This window comes from Lingula anatina, chromosome 2 (genome assembly GCF_051362555.1).
Source record: "Lingula anatina isolate TDL-2025a chromosome 2, LinAna3.0, whole genome shotgun sequence".
Lineage (NCBI taxonomy): Eukaryota > Metazoa > Brachiopoda > Lingulata > Lingulida > Lingulidae > Lingula > Lingula anatina.
The window spans coordinates 38816867-38838651 of NC_141768.1; the positions used below are offsets into that span (position 1 = coordinate 38816867).

Below are 21785 nucleotides of genomic sequence, written 5' to 3' on the forward strand. Positions count from 1 at the left end.
AAGTTTAGACAAAAATAAAAATACATCACTTATATTTATAATAAAAATAAAATCATTAATTTCAGTATAAATTGATTTTCAAAAAAATTAATGTGATTTTATCAACATGGCATTATTCAGTGCGAGGCTGCTTCTGTTACATGTGCAGTCTGGGGGTTTGGGTCACGTTGTAAAATATAAGTAGTAAAATGCATCTGTCATCGCGAGTAATATTGAAAACATGGTGCATAAGAGCATCTCAAAAAAGGTAAGTTGTCATATAAACCTAATTGGAGTCTAAGATTGTGATCTTCATTTTAAATTCTTTGCCATCTTTGCGTGCACATTTTGGACTGTACACATTTCAGTGTATTTGCAAGTAGTAATATTGTAAACCGCAATCAAGTATCAGTGATTAGTACTTACCTACAAATCAGCGACACATGTGCAATATGCCCTTTAAATTATTCATGTAATTACTCGATTTTTGATGTTGTCAAAACTAAGTTGTAAGGTGGTGTAAATCAGTGCCTCTGCCGTTCAATGAGTTAAGGACATTATCACCCTTCTCCCAAAATCCTTATTTACTGCCTTACATACATTCTTTCAGGTAATAGATAAATCTTCAGTGTTCAGTGACTAAATTAATTACGATTTATACATATGTCATCTTACGGGTGTTGTCATAATTGCGATTTTGGTGTAAGAACTGAAAAATCCTTTTCTCAAATTTCTCTTTTACCTGAGCACCCACGATTTCTATTTCCACCCAAATTTAATGACGCTATTTAGTACTCTAAAACCCTGCCAGCAATTTTTTGAGTCTTCATTAAGATTTTATCATTGATAAAGCAAAATAATACCCTTGTTTAATGATAATCTGTAATTAACTCATGTTCATATCTCCATAACAAAAACATTTAAATCAAATTGCAGCATGGGATTGTAGCCCATTTAGTCTGAGTCATGTTCCACTCTGCCAATTTTCTTGATAAAATTTTGTTCAGGGGTGAAGTTATGCCCCATGCCAATTGCTATCTCACCTCGAAATAAAAAGGTGTTAAATTGATGGTTAAAGTTTTGAGTTGCCTATGCTTATACATTGCAACAAGAAATATAACACCGATGTTTTGTATTTTCAAGGGTTTTTTTTTCATTGTTTCAAATCAGCACAAAGATAGATGCATTATTGAATAATTAAATGCTGAAAAAATTTCATTTTCGATATCTGGATGATAATAAAGGGTAACATTATCCTTAACAGGGGTTTATACTGTACAGCCTTTAAAAGTGATTGAATTTTAGCCCTGTGCCTTGAATTCAGTTTGTGGTCTGATAATTGCAGTTTGCCTTGAAAAGGGCTGAACTGGATTTGTCAGAAATTATTTTAAATCTTGTTATTTTGACCTGAATATAGACAATAATTTGCAGGAAGGGAGAATACCCTTTTTGGACACAATTTGATTTAATCATTTTCACGTTTCAACATTTATGTGTTTATTACAAAGTTTGAATGAAATTTTACTTGCCTTTTATGTTTGATATGTATACTAAATGACAGCACTAGTACAATCCTTCATTTGCATCAAAAACTCCTTAAAAAGTATTTGAATAAGAGTCTCAAAAGTCCTTGAGTTTGTTCTTAGCATTCCTGTATGAACCCAGGTTACCCTGTGTAATTGAATAACCTTGTGTGATACTTACCAACATCCATAACTTGACCTGTAGCTGATAATATATAAGTATACACCCTAAAGACACATTTAGGTTGTGGCCTAGCTAGCACTTGGCTCTTCTCATTTCTCATTTCTGAATGGCCTCTTAAACTTAATGCTCTTTACCCTGTATGCCAAGAAACACGGGAGTTTGTATCAAGTTATTTTTATGGCTCACCATTTTTCTCCTTTTTATTTAGGTTGAATGTGCACCAAGTATGTTTGTATATACCTCAGAAGACAGCCAGTCCTTCTCCTGTATTGTATATAGGCCATAGGCAACACAGTATGTCAACAGTACGGTCACAATTACACCAGGAAGGTGTACTACCCCCAGCAGCAGTAGAAGGGGAAGAAAAGCCCATTTCGGATAAGATACAAAGAATTGTGGATGAAATTAGTGGACTCACACTAAAGGAAGTAGCAGATTTGAATTCATTATTAAAAGTAAGCAGTACATGTTGTATGTGTGTGAATAACCTGGACAAAAAATGTGTTAACGTATTTTAGATTTACTTTTAATATATCTTGTTACAAGCGTGAAACCATGTTTAAAAATTGTATGGCTAGGAAAAGGTTTCTAGTATGTGTTCCTTTACATTTAATTAGTTATCTTTGTTTACTTGTTAGACAAGTTGTTACACATGGGTCATAACATACACACACTTAAAAATATCATCCAGTGTAAAATCTATTTGTTTTGGTGAATATTATTAATATTTTGAAGATGAAATAAGTTCAACACAACTTATAATTCTCGAAGAGTAAATGATTTATTTGCAGTCATTTTTGTATGGAAAATGAACGTAGTCAAGTAGTCCAATTTTCTTTATCTTTTCAGAAAACTCTAAATATAAGTGATGCCCCAGCTATGATGCCAATGGGCATGATGGGAAGTATGCCAGCCCAACCAGAAGAACCACAGGTAATGGCCATCATAAATATTCAAATGGACTGATGATAATGATGAATGTATCACTGTAAATAATCTGATGTTATTAAAGTGTTTTTATGTATTTGGTGTTGTTAGATCAGACAAAAATGTAACTTTGTGTACACATTACAATCTTCATTTTAGGAAGAGGAAGTAGCAACTCCTGTAGTTGTTACTGCTGTTCAAACTTCTTTTCAAGTAAAATTAACCGAATATGATGAAAGCAAGAAAGTTGCACTTATTAAAGAAATCAGAAGCACAGTGGAAGGAATGAACTTAGTACAGGTAAGTCTAGTTTACACACACACACTGCACAAGTCCATTTAGTGAAATACTTATTGTTAAGTTCAATTTGCAATTTGTGATAGGTTATATTACTTCTTTTATCCTAATGCCACTTATCTTCAAAATCCATGTCTTAAGTTATAATGCTCTTTTTTGTATTACAGGCTAAGAAATTTGTTGAAAGTTTACCCCAAGTTGTTATACAAGATGTTGGCCAGGAAGAAGCGGAGACAGTGAAGAAAAAACTTGAGGCAGCAGGAGGTGTGGCACAGGTGGAATGAAATCAAAGGATTTGAAATACAGTGGAAAAAAATATGAGTTCTCACTGGAATGAATTTTTGTGGAATGATCAGAGACACAGGGATTTTTCTAAAGCTTGATGTGCATTTTGGTCTTGAATAATACACACTCTTGTAAACCTTTGAGAGAACAAACAAGCATCCATGAAAGGACAATAGGATGATCCTTGATGTGTTCACAAACTGATAGTGGGTTTTTGTGTATCATAAGGGATGGTATGCTCAGAGCAAAAATGCATGGCATTCCTGATGATTTATTCCACTTATTAGAATGCTGCTTTAAGGCCAAGAAATAGACCGTAAAGTGTAGACCTTATTGTAACTATTCTCAAGTCAACTCTGCATGCAAAAATATGAAGAGTAGAAGAGAACAGGCGTTATAAATTTAGTCCATTTCAAGTCTTTTGTTATGGAAATTTATTTACTGAAGAAAAATTGTATAGTTATGTTGCGTATACTTTGAATTATTAAAACTCTATCATTAAGTCCATCTCAAGTCCTTTGTTATGAAAATTTATTTACTGAAGAAAAAATGTATAGATATCTGTGGCATATACTTTGAATTATTAAAAATTCATTTATTAACTACGAGTATCAGAATATGTCATTTCTTTTGCATGAGTGATAATAGCAAATATAGATAATTTCATTTAACTGCCATTTTCAGTGCACTCTAATGCCAGATTGGGAGCAAAATCTGCTGTGAAAACATGGGGATGGTGGGGGAAAAGAGTAAATTCACCTAGTTACCAAATAGAGTCTGATATTTTCCCCCATGCTAGTAGTAATAAACTGCAAATAATAAACAAAAGCTGGAGGATGCGATATAACATTTTATTCCAAAAATAAGTATCTGATTACTAGAACTGAACATGTGTTAAATTCAAGTCATTGACAAAAAAGAATGCTATGAAATGCTGAGGATTGCACAGTAATGGACTAATTGTTTGTAAATATAAGATTCTTATTCTGAATTTATGGCACTCAACTTAGAAATGAAATGAAAAATTTCTGTATAGTTGTGAAATGCATTTCTCTTGTACGGAGTATTAATACATTGTAATTGTTTAGACTACATTGATAATTATATATTTTACCCTCCTTATCAGAGGGACAAGAACAGATAATGCACATAGAAGGAAAAAGATCCCTTTTAGGCAAAATACAGCAACTATCAAGTTCATTCCACTTAAAAAGGAGGAAAACCCATTACTCGATATAAATATATAGTAGGTTTCCCATCTTCAAAAGTTGTACTTTTATATTGAACACATATGCTATGGCCAAGGTCATTCATGTATGGCTTACAAAATAATGTGAAAAAAAAAGCATTTTCAATTCCCTTAATTTACATATGTGATATGATGGTTTTAACATTCCACATTAAGTTTTGTTCCCTTAATAGGCACGACAAAAGCAACTGCTGCAGTATGTTCAGGGAAGAGAAATGCTCCAATATGGAGTGTATGATAGCTGCTTAGTCATATACAAATATGTTCTCAGCAAACTCTAGCTGTCAACACCATACATTCAGTGTCACCACTTCAAATCTGTCAGGTAATTCACACAGCAGCTTTCTAGAACAGTACACAGTTTCAGGAACACAGATAGTCACAACTTGAACACGGAGTATTCTGAATTCAGCTGTGTGTAATGTCCATCTCCTCCAGCTTCAGTTCTCCTCCAACATGCTCTAACCTGTACCGGGCCAAGTCTTTTCGGGTTACCATGCCAACAACCTAAATAAATAATAAATAAAATGCCTTTGAAACATGAAAAAGTACATAATATTGAAACTTTGAAAAAGGCCTACAAATAAAACAGGGCAAAATCCAAAATAGTCATCAACAGCCACATTTTGTATTTGGTTTTGGGAACAAGTTGAAATGTTTAGCATCTAAAGATTTTGACTTAACCAACATTATGGCTTTTAATCCTTAAAATCTGCCACAGAAACCAAGTCGACTGATTACATATATCAAACTTTGAAAAACAAATTTTGCATAGTGATCAAAGAAAGGTGAATCAAAATTCCAACAGACATGCAACTCCATCCGTTTACCTTTTTGCTACATGCACATGCACACACACATATATATGCGAGCTGCATATTTACCTGGTGTGTATCATTGATAACTACTATGTGCCTCAATCCTAGACCTCGGAACAACTTGAAGATCCTTGGCAGGGATGCTCGCTGATGATCCAAGATTTACAATATATAAGAAAAACATTTTGATTAAAAAAATTTAATTCATCATTGCTGTCTAATGTTAGAGCACACAATGTTATTAGTTAACACAAAGCAAGATGTCCAGACATTAGTCACAAAAAATCAATAAATCTTTTACAACATACTCAATTGAATATAACTGATCATCTTCAAATGGCATTTCTATTGTTACGTGTTTCATGTAAAAGTAATTTAATGAAAATTCACACACTTTACCATAAATCTGCCAGTGCTTCAAAATCAAACTTTAGGTGCTAATATTCTATATTATGTTTCAACAGTTACATGAACAAGTATCTTAATACCGGAAAATAGCCATTTTTGGCCAGTGCTGTGTTAGATTAGATAGAGCGCCACTCACGTCAGACACAGTGTATGGTGATGGATTCATAAATGGTCTGAGATCCATGGTGCACTCTCTTTCGTGAACAGAAATATTGATTTGCTAGATGATAGACAAACAATTGTTAATGACTATATATGTGTACACTGAACCTACATCTAAAATGTTCAAACCCGACGCAACTAATAATTGTATTAGCAACTTCAAGCCAAACTGCACTTTGTAGTTACGTAATCAACTCCATCAAAGATGGCTATTCAAATTCTGTATCGTCTTCTACTGCCAGCCTTCTACAAATTGAATTTTTCCATTTTTTATCAAACATTTGAAATTAATATCCACAATTATTTGTTATCATTTTTACTTTTTATCTTCTAGGTAAGTTTCATATCAAGAGTATACCTTGATATCTGGAAATCTAGGGTACTGGTTCCTGAAGTCTTTTGAACTAAGTTTGGTAGTGTTGCAAGGATTTCCATGTGGATCTTTAAAGACCTAATATGAAAGATCAAAATACATGCAAAATTAGCCCCATTTGGTAATGGCTAACCCACACACACAAGCACAAAAAATCTTTTCATATTATCGTCATATTTTATGAACCTTTTTCAAAAATTAAAATTATAGGCTTTTTTATTTCAATGCATCTGTTTGGAAAGTGCAAAACAATGTCCCCATACCTTGTTTTCTAGGAGAACAAGCAACTGGTCCCTCAGAATTAATCCCTTGAAGACACCAAAGGTTGTATTATCATCCTGAAATAGAAGATAGTAAAGTACTTCTACCTAATAGAGCTATAATACCCACATTTGGACAACAAATCTGAGAAAACCAACATGCTTAACTGAGAAATAATTAAATAACATATTTATGGTTTATTAAAAATAAGCTGTAAAATAACTTTGAAGCTGATACTAATGGGATTCAATCAAAATGCATCTAGATTCCTTTAATTTCTTACAGCGTCAGGGTCATAATCATCCACCACTGGGAAACCATGGTGGGTCTCCTTCTCCAGCTTCTCTCTGATACGCCCAACTTTCTCCACTGTTCTAAACGTGGTCACAGGATGACTCATTACTTCACTGAAAATAAATATTTTTACATACAAATAATTCCAATCTACATAGAAAAATAGGTAGGATTCTAATGCTTATCAGCCACTCATCCTATCTGAAAATATGAGCAGATTTGAATTTTAAAATATTATTTATGAAACTTCATTTATTGGCATTTCACTGGCAAAAGATCAAAAACATGCAAAAAAAAAAAGTGACACCAATTTTAAAATTATGTACATTAACTTTATAATCCATACATAATGCAATAAATAAGTGTTATGTGCAATATAATGCAAAGCAGTGGATTTAATTCATAAAACCACACACTACATGTGAATCCCTGGTAAGTAAAACAACATATAAGACATGAAAATAAATGTACACAATGTACACTCACCATGCCAGAACATTTGATGATAAAGGTGGGGGCTCCCACTGTATCATTGGGACTGCCATCAACTGGATGTGGATGTCATAAATACCCTGGAAATACCATAGTACATTTGGTGGAATAAATGGCATCAAAAAAAAAAATGACAGTAATGAAAGCCTGTGAAAGTTTGTAAGGACAACACTATAATATTGGGCCTAATTTTCCCTTAAAGTAAAATAATTTCAATCAAACTCAAAATAACTTGTAGAGAATATAGCTTTTCATGTTACAGACAAATGCACCACAAGTATAAACATTTGCTGCATAACCATCATGTTGCTTACCTCATTGAAATAGTCTCCTACCCATTTTGCCATCATTAACACCAACATGATGGGCAGACCCAAGGACAAGTTGCCAGTGGCCTCTGTGATGATCACAGTCAAACTGATTGTCATGCGTACCACACCCCCTGAAATTACAACACTTGATCATTAGAACAGGACGAAAGTGTTTTCTTTCCAGCTTTTCTTCTGTACAACAGTAAAATTACATCGAGCTGATGAATACGTTATTTACATATCTCAGTTAAAGCACAGTACTTCTCAATGCTCAAATATTTCCATAGTGAAATACTTCATTTGCTAAAAGTAGAAATAATAATAATAATAATAAATAAATAAACAAATGAAAAAATAATCTAATATAATGTTTAAAAAAACATGTCTGTATAATGTTTAAAAAACATGTCTGATATTGAATATCCCCTACCTAACTGGGCTGCTGCTCCGAGTAAGGCATACTTCCCAGGGTCCACCCATCCCTGGAAACACAGCAGTTTTAATTCATAATCAAGGGTTATATATTATTAAATCGTTCCAGGTAAGCATTCATTAAAAAAAAACATGTCAAACAGATTATGTATATCTAGATTATCTAGATATCTAACATTACATGAAAAACAAGTTTTTCTTAAAGTTTAATTACTGTATCATTTTGCGAAAGTCAAGGTGGTGATTGTCACATTGCTATATATATATATATATATATATATATTAAAACATTCAAGAAGTAGGAATGCAAGTTCTAACATTTCTCGATTTTATTTAAAACAAAAACAAAAACTACACATTATGACAGGGGAGTTTATTATTTGGAACCATACTGACCAAGCATTACTTTTTGTTATACTTAAATGTTTTCACATCTTTTTTTATATTTAAATATATTTCACAATCTAGTCAAAAGCTGTCACCTGATTTGGAAATATCTGTGCCAGGAAAATGCCTACAAGTCTCCCCCATGCAGCTCCCGTGAGGAGAGCAGGGATAAAAAGACCACTGGACACAGCCAGGCCATAAGTCCATATAGACAGGCAGAAGTACACTAAAAAGAACACACTCAGTGTCAGGGGCTGGTAGCTGTCTGAAAAAATTATATTTCATTATTAATGAAAATATGCAATAAAACTTATTCATTTAACTAATAATACTTTAACAGATTCACTAGAAAAGCCAATACAAGTTACCATGTGACAAATCATTTGAGACATTAATTCTGTTTCTTATATAATACTGGACAGTTTACAGACACCAACTACCATAGATATTAATACATATCAACACAGAAGAAAAATTATCATTACTTCCCCAATATTTTGTATTAAAACTCAGTTTCATTCTGAAAGACTTCAAATTGTACAATGGTGCAACTTACTGTTGGGATCATGGAACAAACTCTTGACACTTGCTTCTGGTGTTTGGAAAAATAATGCTGCCAGACCATTGAATTCTCCATCAGAACAAAAGAACTGAAGAAAAACAGTCATTTAATGTTTATTGTACAATGAACTTTCTGGCTTTGCTGTAAACTGAAGAAAGGTCGAAATGCATGAGAGAAAGGTCAAAGAAACATTGGATGAAAATCCAACAGTGGATACCAAATGGGACAAATCTAGAAACTGGAGCCCTATTACAACTGAGTCAATGATGTCAAGACTACACTCAAGAATACTGCCCTAATGCAACAATTCTTAAAACATAACACGATCCGGCCAGTTTAAACAGACTCTATCATCAATCTAACACAGCCCTACCTGTACAGGATGCTCTGTGGGGTCATTCCCCAGTGGAGAACAGTCAGTGATGAAATACATTAGCACAAAGGCAATCATTGCAGTGATTCCAGCCACTATCATGGCTTCGACCACTTTGGTGGATTTTCTATACACATGCCTGGATAAAATGGTTAAAAGATTTATCAACAAAGCTTATTGAAACAGCCATTTTTGAACAGGAATATTTTTGTTTTGTTTTTAATTGGTTTCCACTATTTTTCAGCTTCAACATGAAGACCTCAATACATATTTTTCAATGTCATTTTTTTAAATACACAGTTTTTGTAATATCACATCTCAAATATCTATATTCATATATCTACTTGTCAATATCTCCAAATAAATTGGAGAAATAAATGAAAATGACTTCTCCATCACCTTCAACAGAGTCTGACATATTCTCACCTCATTCTAAAGACAGATAGCTTGTGGTTGATCATGTTGAACAGAGCACCAAACAGACCACCTTGAAAATAAGGAGAAAAAAAAAACACATGACAATAAATTAAACTATGTCCATATAAAAAGTTACATGGATATACACCAAATCATGAAGGTCATTTTGTAAAAAAATAATCTATAATCAAACAAGTTCCGTCTTGATCAACTTCACCCACCTATGGCCCCTATCATAAGAAATATAGGTATCTCTACTCCATTGTAAGTGACTGAGTTAAACTCCCCAAAATTGATGAGTCCAGGGTTGGACAGGTCCCAGGGATGACCCTTGACATAGCTGAGCACTACATTAAGGGTGAAGGTGGAGATGAAGGAGGCAAAGAACTGGAATGGGGAAAAGAATAATATTATATAGATTCTGATGTAGATCTAACCTTTTACAGAGGTAATCAATACACAGGTATCAAACATATTTAGAAAGCATTCTTGTAATAAATTCAATGCACTGACATATATACTGTATCTCCCTAGAACTGCTTATTAATGCTGCTGAATAATTTAAAACAATCATAAATTAAAATGCAAAGGCCTACATGAGAAGAAAAACTGAACCATGACAATTCAGTTAACTTACAATTCTCCATGTTAAGGACTGGTTCCAGTAGCTGGCCCCCTCCTCCAAGCTGAAGAGCACCCCACCCACAGGGGCACCGAAGGCTGCAGACACACCGGCAGCAGCACCACCAGACACAAAATCTCGCTTTTCATGATCAGTGCGAAAGTATTCAAACACCTGCAGTTAAAATGTAATACTTAGTATGACAAGAGAAATATCAACATGAAAAGCATAACATATAAGAAGTATAATATTCTTACATAATATATACTAGTACGTCATTCTCTAAAATCATCTTAATAGAAACCACTGACATTTTTCCAACCATATAAACCTAAAAAATTCCTTTGTGTTTTATTCAGATGTGTGGATTTAGATATAACTAGGACAGTTATGAAAACCTGTGGCCATACAATGTATATTTTATAGAAAACATCCAGACATTTTCTCAGAAATATTACCCTGAAATCTTTATTAAAAGTTGCAGATCTTCCTTGTGAGATGCCTGCTGCTATCACAGCTCCACTGTGAATCATTGGCCCTTCCTGGAAAACATTTTGACACAAAATAAAGCCATATCAGTTAACTCTCCAGAAAGCATGTCACTTTTAATTAGCAAATGTAAATGGACACATGGTTCAACATACATTTCAACATATACTTCATTTTTTGTTTATCTATTGTTACAATTAGCATCAATTTAAACAGACTAAAATGACTTTCAAAAACAGACCATACCCAGAATGAACATATGTTATGATTTACAAAATTAAAATCTCTACATGAGTTTAAATAACATTTAAACTTTTATTTAAACAGCAGAAAATACTTGTAGCACCCTTAAACAAACCTTCCCCACTGCCAGTCCTCCAACCACAGAGAATACGACTCCAATACATTTAGACACCAGAGTTTTGATCCTTACTACTCGGGGGATTTTAACTCCGTTTAGATAGCATTTGATTTGGGGAATACCACTACCTCCTGCCTGGGGCTAAATTACAAACAAATGCATTTTATAAATAAACAAAGATTTTGTTTTCACAAATTATTTTGTACAATTTCTTTTTTTTTTTTTTTTGTAAGCTCATATAAACTTGAATAGAAAGAGGGATATACACTGCATTTTACTTAATAAAATGGGAATAATTCAAATTGTAAATAAAGAAAGACTTACAAGACCCAACATACTCTTATGAGTCACATAAATATCATACCTCTACATATGCCACCAGTATAGATGCTATGAGGACTGCTCCTGCATTCAGGGACACAAATAACACAAATGGTATAGACAAACAACTGTTGTTGATACATTTGTTTATATCTGTGCTGTGTCAAGGAGATTTCACAACCAAAGATATTTTTTACAACTAGTCTTTGTTGTCCTTTTTGGTGATAAAAAGCAACCGAATTTAGTACTGAAATTAATATGCATGAGTTTTGAGAAATTAAAATGAACAACTGTACCTCTAAGTATCAAAACACAGAATTATAAAATTTCTGTGTGACATCATCCAGAAGAACAGTTTATATTAAAAAATATGGCTGATGTCACACAAAAATTTTATAATTCTGTATTTCAAACTCAACATTTCTATAGGTAAAACAAAGGATACAATCTGTTATTAGTTTATATTTGAGCTGTGATAATAAATCAATGAAGTAGTCTATGCCTGATGCTACAATCCCTGTGAGAATTCCAATAAGACCCATTACCAGCCATCTTGCCAGGTTCTTCTTCACTAGAAACTGAAGTAGATTAAAAATCAGTTGACATTTTGCAGTATTCCTGTATTAATGCATCCAGTCAACTAATGTAACTGTTGTTTATTCCCACACCAAACAAACACCCAGTCTCCTGCACCCCTCTTGAAGCAATCAAATCTTAGTTTGTTATAATATACACCTGTATCTAATGTTCCAGTAAGATGTGACATATGGAGACCCCAAAAAAATACAAAATGACAATCAATATCTTTCAATCTCTCATACATTATAACTTATTGACATACTTAATTGGTGTGATTTATAAGAAAGGCACAAGCAATCAACTTACCCTGTATCCTTTTGACTTTTCTTCTCTCTGGTACAACTCATTTTCACAGGTGTCATAATCCAGAGTCTGAAATAGAGCACATCAATATCTTTATTAACTATGATGAAAACAGTGACCAAATATTGTGACAAAGAAAGTAAAGGTATGTAAGTTTGAATTATTATTACATATCACCCAGCAAAATGTAAGCATGACATACATGTTCTTTAATATTACCAAGCTGCACAGGTATAATAATGTCTACATTGTATTCAAAGGCATTAAACATAATTTACCAGACCTATAATTTGATCGTAAACTAAAACTACATGCTTCCATATGAAATTAGGATAAACTTCTTTAATTAAATATTTCACAAAAATTCAATAATGGATCTTTTCATCAATCTTATAAAATACCTTCATTTCACTATGTCAGCAGTCAAATAAACCAGACTTCAAATGAAAATAAGTATATTTGATGAATTTTACCTGAAACCTGGCACTGAGCACCTTGTGCTCCTCCAGCAGCTTCGGGTCTTCTTCATCTTCCTCCTCCTCCTGGTTCTGGTACCTTCCAGAGGTCTCAATGTATGGCACACTCCGCCTGTATCTGTTGCCAATTCCCTTGTTCTCTGTACTTGTGTTTAATGTATATTGCACCTGATAACAAATAATGACAATATAGTCCGCTACAATATGGTGTGGCATTTGTCATTTTGATTATTGCACCCTTGAAATTTTTTTGTATTTTAGAGGTCGAACGGTGCCATTTGGTACAGTTTAGAACTATGATTCAGCTGGTCAAAATTCTGATTTCAAGTATTGGTGAGATTCTTTTCAGAAATCAAAGGGAGGGTCACGACCCCACTGACCCCCCCTCCCCCTGAAATCTGCCACTGTAGTCTTTCAGCTAAGCGTTTATAGTAAGGTTGGGTGATAACCATGAATTCTGTTTTACCATAATTCATTAAACTTGAATTTTCTTTTGTTCATCTATCCTTGCAAATCTGAAATAGCATTTGTCATTTTGATTATTGCACCCTCAAGCTCATAAAAATCACAGTGAAGATATAATTAGCTAGCTGTCATCTGCATAAAGTATGTGATGGCCAATTTGATGATATCGAAGTAGGGCCCCAAGGGCAGGGTGTAAATGTGCAAATTTGTTTCTGAAGCTTAAAATACCTTAAAGCCTTCTATGGAATATATATGAGGATGTCATTAAATATGTGAATTTTTTTCTTTTTGGCAAATTTTTGCAATATGGTATAATATTGTGGTTTTTATAGGTTCATTCATTGTCCAATAAACATGCCAGCAGAAAGTACCCCCCCGGGCTTTCACCAAATCTCTCATTTATAAGTGAAAATGAAAAAATCCCTTTCATTTTCGATTCATAATATGATAATTACCAACAGGTAAAATACTTTTGTAAACGAGATTGAATTTTGTCAATATTTCCAGTAAAACAAAATGATCAAGGAAATGCACAAGTTCAAGATCTTAACATCAGGTGAATTAAGTGGGAGAGTACCATGTCCATGATTTCTTACACATGAGCCAATAAGGTGCCCATGCACACTTGATGCAAGTGCTGTGTTTGACAACGAAACATGCAGTGATGGACGAGTGTTCAGCAATAATAACAAAATGATCAAAATTTCCAGCACTTCCTCAAAAGTGGTTATGGGAAATTAATTCGATGAATAAATATACCCACTTCTATGCTAGCATCTGGTTGATATAAAACTCTCTGCGATGGCAGCAAAGGAGTTCTTTCACCAAATCCCCGAACAACATTTCTATCCCCCATCCTTGTCGCATGATCAGATGTCAACTGCTTGAAAATTGGGTCAGTAGCATGTCAAAGTACAAATCAAATAGAGGTCGCTGCGCACGCGTCAAAAGCGATCAGCATGGCGGACGATGATGATCCAGTGGTTCACGAGGTCAGTATCACTCTGCCCATGTTTTCGACATGTCATATCAAGTATTTCTTTTCAGCATAAAAGTGCAATGCTCTATCAGGCTAAAGGTATTATTCTTGTTATTTTTTAAATGATTAACTGTGAACTATATGTCATACCTGAGCTGGTTTATTACAATATCTTCAACAATATTTCATCACGACACTCCGCTGTCTAGATAGTGATTGATGCCACATCCAGAGTGTCACTGTCATAGTCAGCCTCGAACAACAATTTTGGATAGCAAATTCTGTCCACTGATATATGAAGTCCATGGGTTTGATGCCAATACCCCCCTCCCCCACCACACACACACACACACACACACACACACACACACACACACACACTAAGATCTCCCCCAAAAACTACCCCACACAAATATAAGAAAAGCAGTGTTTGAAATTATCGTTATTGTCAGCATGCAGGTATCAGACTGGACAGTTTTTTAAACAGTTTATCATTGTGAGGTGTAATAGCTGTCTAATACTTACATGTACTAGTATATTAATTTATTATTATAATTCAAAATTCAATTAACATATTCTGTTAATCTCTATTCTGCAGGTGGATGTCCTCTTATCAAAAAGTCTTGCAGAAAATCTTTATTTATTCCAAGTAAGTAAACGTCTCTTAAAGGAAAAGGTTACTGTGATTGGCATTTATACATTAATATTGAAATTGCTTGGAACACAATATAGTTACAAATTGATTATCATCATCATCATCATTGTTATTTTGCAGTATCCAGTTCGCCCAGGATTTATGCCTTATGATGAAGTCAGACACTTGAGTGCTAGAATCAAACCAAAGCAACAGAAGGTATTACGTTCTTTTAATAATACAGTAATTCCTGGATATGTGTGAGCTAGAGCATATGCACCTACACATGTGCAAATACATGCAGACACTAAAGGGCCTGATATGAAGTGAAAATTGCCTTTTTAATCGTGTGCTCTTTTAGAATTCAAATAAAACAAGAACTATGATGTAAACAGCATTAAAGGCATGCAATGACAGTTCCTGTAAATGTATTTAGAAATTGGCAGTATTGAAGCATGGGTTAATTATAGAAGAATTTGCACATGGTAATTTGATTATTGTCTTAAATTTATAGGTTGAAATGGAACTTAGTGTTAACACAAGAAGTCCCAACTATGCCATTAGTAAAGGAGAGCAGGTGGCCCTGAATGTGGATGGACCACAAGGAGTTGGAAATTATTATCAGAGGTATTTTAAAGGAATAAATAATATCTATAGAATTGAGACAGGTATTTAAGAAATGATAACATATGAAAATTACAAATAGTGCAGAAATGTCCTCAAAAGTTAGAATCTGTGCTTTTAGTTATTATTTTGTTTAAGATTATTGTTATTATTCTGTTTCTGTTCCAGTGGAATGATGGACAAACAGGTGCTTGCTTCTGAGCCAAGTGTCATATCCACATCCAGATATGCAGTTGGTGTATTGAAAGATGGTAAAGAAATACCTTTGTTCTAAATAATGCTTTATTGAGACTAAACTGATTCAGGAGGGGATGAATAGGTCTAGCTTTGCTATATTTTTGTTAGTATATTTCTGACAGATGTGTTGAAGACTGCAGAAGCAAACAAAACCAAGATGAATGTCTTAAAACAGGTTTTAAAATTACATGTAGTACATGGCAAGAGGTGGTCTGAAACTTGTTGTGCAGTCATAGGGATTAAATGTATATCATTAGAAAATGTGTCCTAAAGGCTTATACTCCATGAACCTTGTCACAACTACCATTTTTCCATTGTCTAGGTGAACTTCATCTGACCCCACTCCACGGCTGTGTACAGCTCCACCCCAGCTTCAACTATTTAGACAAGGCAGATAACAGAGAGAAAGACACAGCAGATGCAGGTGGGAAATACATAAGATGTGAATACATAAATGTGAATAAGATGTCCTTTCATGGTAGATTTTGTTAATTGTATACAAAATTGAATATTTTGTCTTGTATAGTACTTTAAAGTATAAATACCAGATTTTTTCTTGCCATTATTATAACATTACCATAACATTTTTGTAACCAAATACGTAAGGGTAAAGTTACAAAACGGTCTGCGTTTGCTAGGAAGGCAACAAAAATACCCAATCTGTAATTGACATTTGCTTAGTTTAAGAAGTCTATGGATAATTGTTTCTGGATTTGCTATTTGAGCTGATGCAATTAGGGTAGTTTTTATGAAATGTTAACCAAAGAGCAAATATTTATTCAGGGGAATCCTCTCAGGATGAAGGTGAGGAGGAGGCCAAACCAGTGATGGTTCGCTTTGGTCGCCCAGAGTCTGATGAGGCTAAGGCCAGACGTTTAGCATCATATGAATATTTGAATAAGAAACAGGAGGAAGAAAACTGGGTTACTTGCAGATATAATCAAATCCAAGTAAGGCTGATTCTAAAGTTCCATTAAAAAGTTTTGCCCAGACCCTCAGAAAAATGATAATAAATTTCTATAATTATTTATGCATGAGGCATTACATTAAAATTTTCAGTTAAGTGCAAATATACCTCGGGTCATGAAAAATGTACATTATTAATGATACTGAAATTGAAGGCTCTTCTGATGCATTGACTGTGAAAATATCACAGATTATTGCCCCTCTTTTATTCAACGTGAAGGATGAAAAGGCTGAGCAGCAAAGGTTGTTGCTGTATGCCAACAGTGGTAACGAGATGACAGAATTCTGCACTCCACCACAAGAATACCTCAAGCAGCTCATGCCAGAAATGAAGAATGTTGAAGAGTAAGTATCCAATTAATACAATCAACATTTTGAGTTGAATTATACCCTTTTGCTTGCGGTCAATATTAATTTAAATTTATAAGTTTGTTATTATTATTATTTTTTTTTTTTGTGTGTGTGTTGGGTTGGAGTTGCTTTAGTTAAATAAAGAAGCGATATGTCAGTTAGATGTATAGATAGATAGATAGATAGATAGATAGATAGATAGATAGATAGATAGATAAGTATTTATTTATTTATTCATTTATTTTAATTGTTTGTTTGTTTAATGAAAAAGAATAATTTCCTCTGCAGAGAAAAGCCAGCACTTCCCAATAATGTACTTGCTATGAACCAGCTGAAGACGATGCCTCTCAGTGATCAAGTCAAAGCCTTACTTATAAATGGTATGAATTGGCTCATTTTGAGGATTTTTCTCTACTGGTATTTTTTAGTTTGAAAACATTTGTTTTTTTCTGCTTATATGAAAGTCTATATTGATAGTTACCTAATATTTACCAATTGTAGGCCATGGCAATTGAGATTTGTGATCATTAATATTGATAAGGGAAGGTTGATCTTTGGAGCAGAACATCCACTGATCCACTTATCAACTGTTGTTTCTACTCACGTAATTGTAGCTAAGGTTATCAAGTTCAGCCAACTGATGACATTCCTTCCAAGGGGCACTGATGAAGATGCTGCCATACGTTCCCTGCAACAAGTGGCCATGATGGTTCAGGGATGCTGGGTAGTGAAAAGGTAAGAAAATGTTTAAGACGTTTGTTTAGGTACTAAGTCTTTTTCTTTATACTTTTAGGGATTGATATAAAGTATCATCTTGTGGAGAACTTGTCAACATGTCCAGACATACTGATGAAGTAAAAGTCAAATGTGTGGAAGAGTTGCAAATGGTTTATATCAGATGTGAAAGTTTGATAATAAATTTTGTAAAGTATTTTTTTTTGTATTTCAGTGAAGTTCTTTATCCTAAGGATTCTTTCAGTGCTCATAGTGGAGTATCAGCAGAGGTGCTCAGTAGGGTTAGAGATTATGTGGTGAGTGTTCTTATCTGTGAAGAAGTGGTGTAATCACTTCCCGAATGTTATCTGAACTTACATATTGTAAATTTTTGGCATATATGATTCTGATATGAGGTACATAATAATAAAATGTTTTATCTTTTTTCTTGTAGCTGATAATTTTTGTCTTATTACAGATGTGGAAGTTTACTCAAAATCGTTATGTCACAAGAAAGGAGATCTCGTCTGTTGTTAGAGTAAGTTTATCCATGGAGAGTAGCTTGAAAGCTGTAATTTTTCTTAAAACTCTTTGTACTAATCCATATACTGAGTAACTTTGAACTATACTTCTAAAAAATGATATACAGTATGCAAATATTTATCTGAATAGGACTAATATTGATATGAATGCATCACAATAATAAAAAGGTGCAAGTGAGCAATATTTATACTTAAAATAGTTTGTAATATCTTATAAGATTATGATAGTACTATAATACTGACAAAAGTCACACTTAATTAGTTCCCATTTACTTTCAGATGCAGTCTGAAGATTTAAAAGACATTTTAGAGCAAATGTCAAAGATGAAAGTGCACCATGGCTGGGAATTTGTGTGTGGATTTGATGAGGATTTTGTTGACAGGTTGGTTTGTCATAAAAGTCATTTACACTCTGAAAATGCAAAATAATGGAATTTGAGTTTACCACCTGTCACCCACATTGAATGATTCTTCATATAATACACAAGAATGTTACTTTGAAAGTATTCTAAGGTTTAGCTCTGCATTATCTTTGAAATATTACATTACAGAAACCCAGAGGTAGTAAATAGACAGAACAAGTTATGGGAATTAAAAATCCAACAGATAACAAAATCGTTTAAAGCTGCCAAAGAGACTCCCGTTTCCCCAGAGAAATCTAAACGTAGAAGAACAATATCCCGTTCACGAACAAAGTCTGGGAGTGGGATGTCAGACTTAAGTGATACGGACATTGCAGATGGTAAAGTTAAGACAGAAAGACAGAGAAGGCAGTCAGGTGCTGGGGACAGACAGAGGAGAAAGTCAGGACATGCCATGGAAGTTGATCCTCCAGCCGCAGAAAACCATGTCAGCAATGGTCCTACAGATAACACAACAAATGGTGCTGCTGTGTTAAGTCCAAGTACTCAAACGGACAACACAAACAATACAACCTCTGTTGAGCTGAGAACAGAGCTTACAAACTTTATCCAGGAAAAGCTCTATAGCCGTTATGTCCTGACACTAAGTGACTTGAAAAAGTTATATCAAATGAAATTAGCTCAGTGTGCCCCTGGGCACGTTTTGGCAAGTGGTGTCACTGATCACCTGCTACAAAAAACTGTGATAGAAGTGGGTGGGTCACAACTCCAAGTCCAGGTAAGATATTCTTTTGTAGTTTCTGTTACTATGTAAACATTGAGGGTAAACTGGAATAAGTTTCATAATCTTGACAAATTTATGTTAGTGGTAATTAATGATAATGCACTTTCTTTCTTAAGATGTGATGTTTTATCTTGATTCATTGCAAACTTTATCACATTTGTGAAGAGCCTGGAAAATCAAACGCAATCAAATGTCATTAGTAGTACATTATTTGATTGTGTTTGATTTTTCATGTTGTCTTTTATTCAGTAGCATGTTAAAAACAGGATGGGTAACATAAGAAAATTTGGATATCTATTTATTTTAGTGGCCTCCCAGTTCACAAGAGGAACCCATTTTTGCTCTCTTAAAAACTGGAGACAAACTAGACCAGGTATTGACATTTTATCATTGACAATTACTGTTAAATGGAGTTTGACTTTTAGGTTTTATTATAATGAGGGAAACCATCAAGTTCAATACTATTCTTTTCTTATAAACACTACCATGTGAAATAAATTTGAAATTTTAAATTTAATTGGAAAATCACTTTTTAAATCCATTATTAGTAGTACTTTTTTATTGATACTGAATATTAGGAAATCTTGTTTGGTATAAATGTTTGCAAGAATTAATGATATTTCCATGCTACTTATTGTATTACCTAGTAATCCTTCTTCCTTTCTCATGAAGTGCCAAGGAAAAGTTGAATGCACTGTTGTAAGATAAATGCAAATATCCTGTTGTTTTCCTTGCAGGCTCGTGCAATGTTGTCAGAATTGCTAAAGAAATCACATAAAATCAAAAGCTCAGCACTACGAAAAAGATACGAGGATGAAACAGGGGAAGTCTTAAATGAGTCAGATTGTAAAAGAATCTTGAAAGTGAGTGAACAGCAGTTTTGTGAAAATGCATGGGTTATGGTAGTTATACATACAGAGATATGTTGGCTATTCATATTTGGTTTAACAACTTTGCAAATTCAACAATGCCATGGTTTAACAGAACATTTTCAACAAAGTTTTTTTTTTTTTTTTTTTTTCAAATTATCTTGATCTTTACCTTGTATACGTAATAGACACGTGTATTTTAATGGTAATGTTTTTTATTTCTTTGCAGGATTACTGTGTGACAAAAGGAAGTGTTTGGCATCTTAAAGGAATCCCAGAAACATGACATATTCATGCTCTTTAGGTTTAAAGTCTGTCTCCAATAGATTAACAGTATTAGAATTGCAGTTAAAACAGTACAGTGAAAAATCAAATGAAGAGTTCATTACTGTGGAATAGAAGAACAAATTTTTAATTTGTTTTCATGAATTAAATAAGATTAAAGAAGGAATATATAAAAGGTGACACTTGCTTGATGATGATGTGTCACCTTTACAAAAGATGTTAGAAAGACAATACATTGCTTCCAACTGCTACAACCTGCACAATCTCTCAACCAGAACTAAAGACTGTTACGTCACATTCTTTTTGGAATAAAATGAAATGGAACTTGTGTCAATTATTATACCACAAACTGTACAGAATAAGACTTGCCATTGTTATGTAAGGAAATACCAGTAAACTGCTTTATTATGTGACAATTCAGATTACCAAATTAATGTACATTTTCACAAATAAGGCATAATCAAATAACTATAAAGTTTCCATGCTAGATTCCAACCCCGGTTTATGGAATGATATTTGATGATATTTTTCAACTTGCCACAGTCTGCATTTAAAATTAATGTAAAACTGACCTCTGATACCTCTGATGCAGCTACAATAGAGCTTTATTTACTGTCCTGTAAAGTTTTATTCATATGATTGGGGTCATTATTGGAGAAAAAAATGCTAAAATTACAACTAATTTTGTGTTGTACTCAAACCCCGGATTATAGAAGTTTTCTTTTTGTTCTCAGCCACTTTTTTCTTTATTTTCTTTTTTTTTTTTTTTTTTTTTTTTTTTTGCTCTCAGGCTTTTCTCAGTATCTCCTCTGCTCTTTTCTTTTGTTCTTCGGCTTTTCTTGGCTTCTCTTTTGCTCTTCTGTTCTTTCATTCTTTCAATCTTTTGCTTTTTGTTCCCTCTTTATCTGCATGTCCTCCCGCTTTTTTTCTTTATCACTTGTCGCTTTCTTTTTCCTTCTTCCTTTCTTATAAGTTCTAGCATCAGGGCCTCATCAGCAGACCATGTCTTTAGTGAGGGGAAACCCCCAGTAAATCATGGTGAGGCAGTAATCGACTAGAGTTGCCTCATCAGAGTGACTGAGGGGCAA

The 21785-nt window shown here is 33.8% G+C and overlaps 3 protein-coding genes across 5 annotated transcripts; 2 read left to right on the forward strand and 1 right to left on the reverse strand.

Moving 5' to 3' along the window:
* The first annotated feature begins 100 nt into the window (after positions 1 to 100).
* On the forward strand, positions 101 to 3803 carry LOC106152188 (uncharacterized). Its single transcript, XM_013525689.2, has 5 exons — positions 101 to 247; positions 1895 to 2141; positions 2536 to 2619; positions 2773 to 2913; positions 3078 to 3803. The coding sequence occupies exons 1-5, from the start codon at positions 189 to 191 to the stop codon at positions 3192 to 3194; spliced, it is 648 nt and encodes a 215-aa protein (XP_013381143.1). The 5' UTR covers positions 101 to 188; the 3' UTR covers positions 3195 to 3803.
* Positions 3804 to 4032: 229 nt separating this feature from the next.
* Positions 4033 to 14257, reverse strand: LOC106152187 (H(+)/Cl(-) exchange transporter 7). Of its 3 annotated transcripts, none has more exons than XM_013525688.3 (22): positions 14114 to 14257; positions 12883 to 13053; positions 12413 to 12478; positions 11973 to 12105; positions 11571 to 11680; positions 11204 to 11347; positions 10815 to 10898; positions 10372 to 10530; positions 9956 to 10121; positions 9744 to 9804; positions 9318 to 9456; positions 8939 to 9032; positions 8478 to 8647; positions 7994 to 8045; positions 7567 to 7694; positions 7247 to 7332; positions 6750 to 6873; positions 6469 to 6543; positions 6191 to 6283; positions 5807 to 5890; positions 5329 to 5409; positions 4033 to 4951 (listed from the first exon to the last, which is right to left on the reverse strand). In XM_013525688.3, exons 1-22 carry the CDS (start codon positions 14204 to 14206, stop codon positions 4853 to 4855), a joined length of 2412 nt encoding a protein of 803 aa, XP_013381142.2. In that variant the 5' UTR covers positions 14207 to 14257; the 3' UTR covers positions 4033 to 4852. The 3 variants fall into 3 exon arrangements, with proteins under 3 accessions (XP_013381142.2, XP_086859942.1, XP_086859943.1); XM_087003816.1 differs by having other exon boundaries at positions 5751 to 5890; XM_087003817.1 differs by lacking the exon at positions 5807 to 5890.
* LOC106152189 (DNA-directed RNA polymerase III subunit RPC5) lies at positions 14255 to 21025 on the forward strand. The gene is made up of 17 exons (XM_013525691.2): positions 14255 to 14342; positions 14928 to 14978; positions 15105 to 15182; positions 15478 to 15590; positions 15756 to 15838; positions 16147 to 16248; positions 16608 to 16774; positions 17011 to 17135; positions 17430 to 17521; positions 17756 to 17876; positions 18091 to 18172; positions 18334 to 18393; positions 18677 to 18780; positions 18949 to 19537; positions 19851 to 19916; positions 20281 to 20406; positions 20642 to 21025. The coding sequence occupies exons 1-17, from the start codon at positions 14310 to 14312 to the stop codon at positions 20696 to 20698; spliced, it is 2049 nt and encodes a 682-aa protein (XP_013381145.2). The 5' UTR covers positions 14255 to 14309; the 3' UTR covers positions 20699 to 21025.
* Positions 21026 to 21785: the final 760 nt, after the last annotated feature.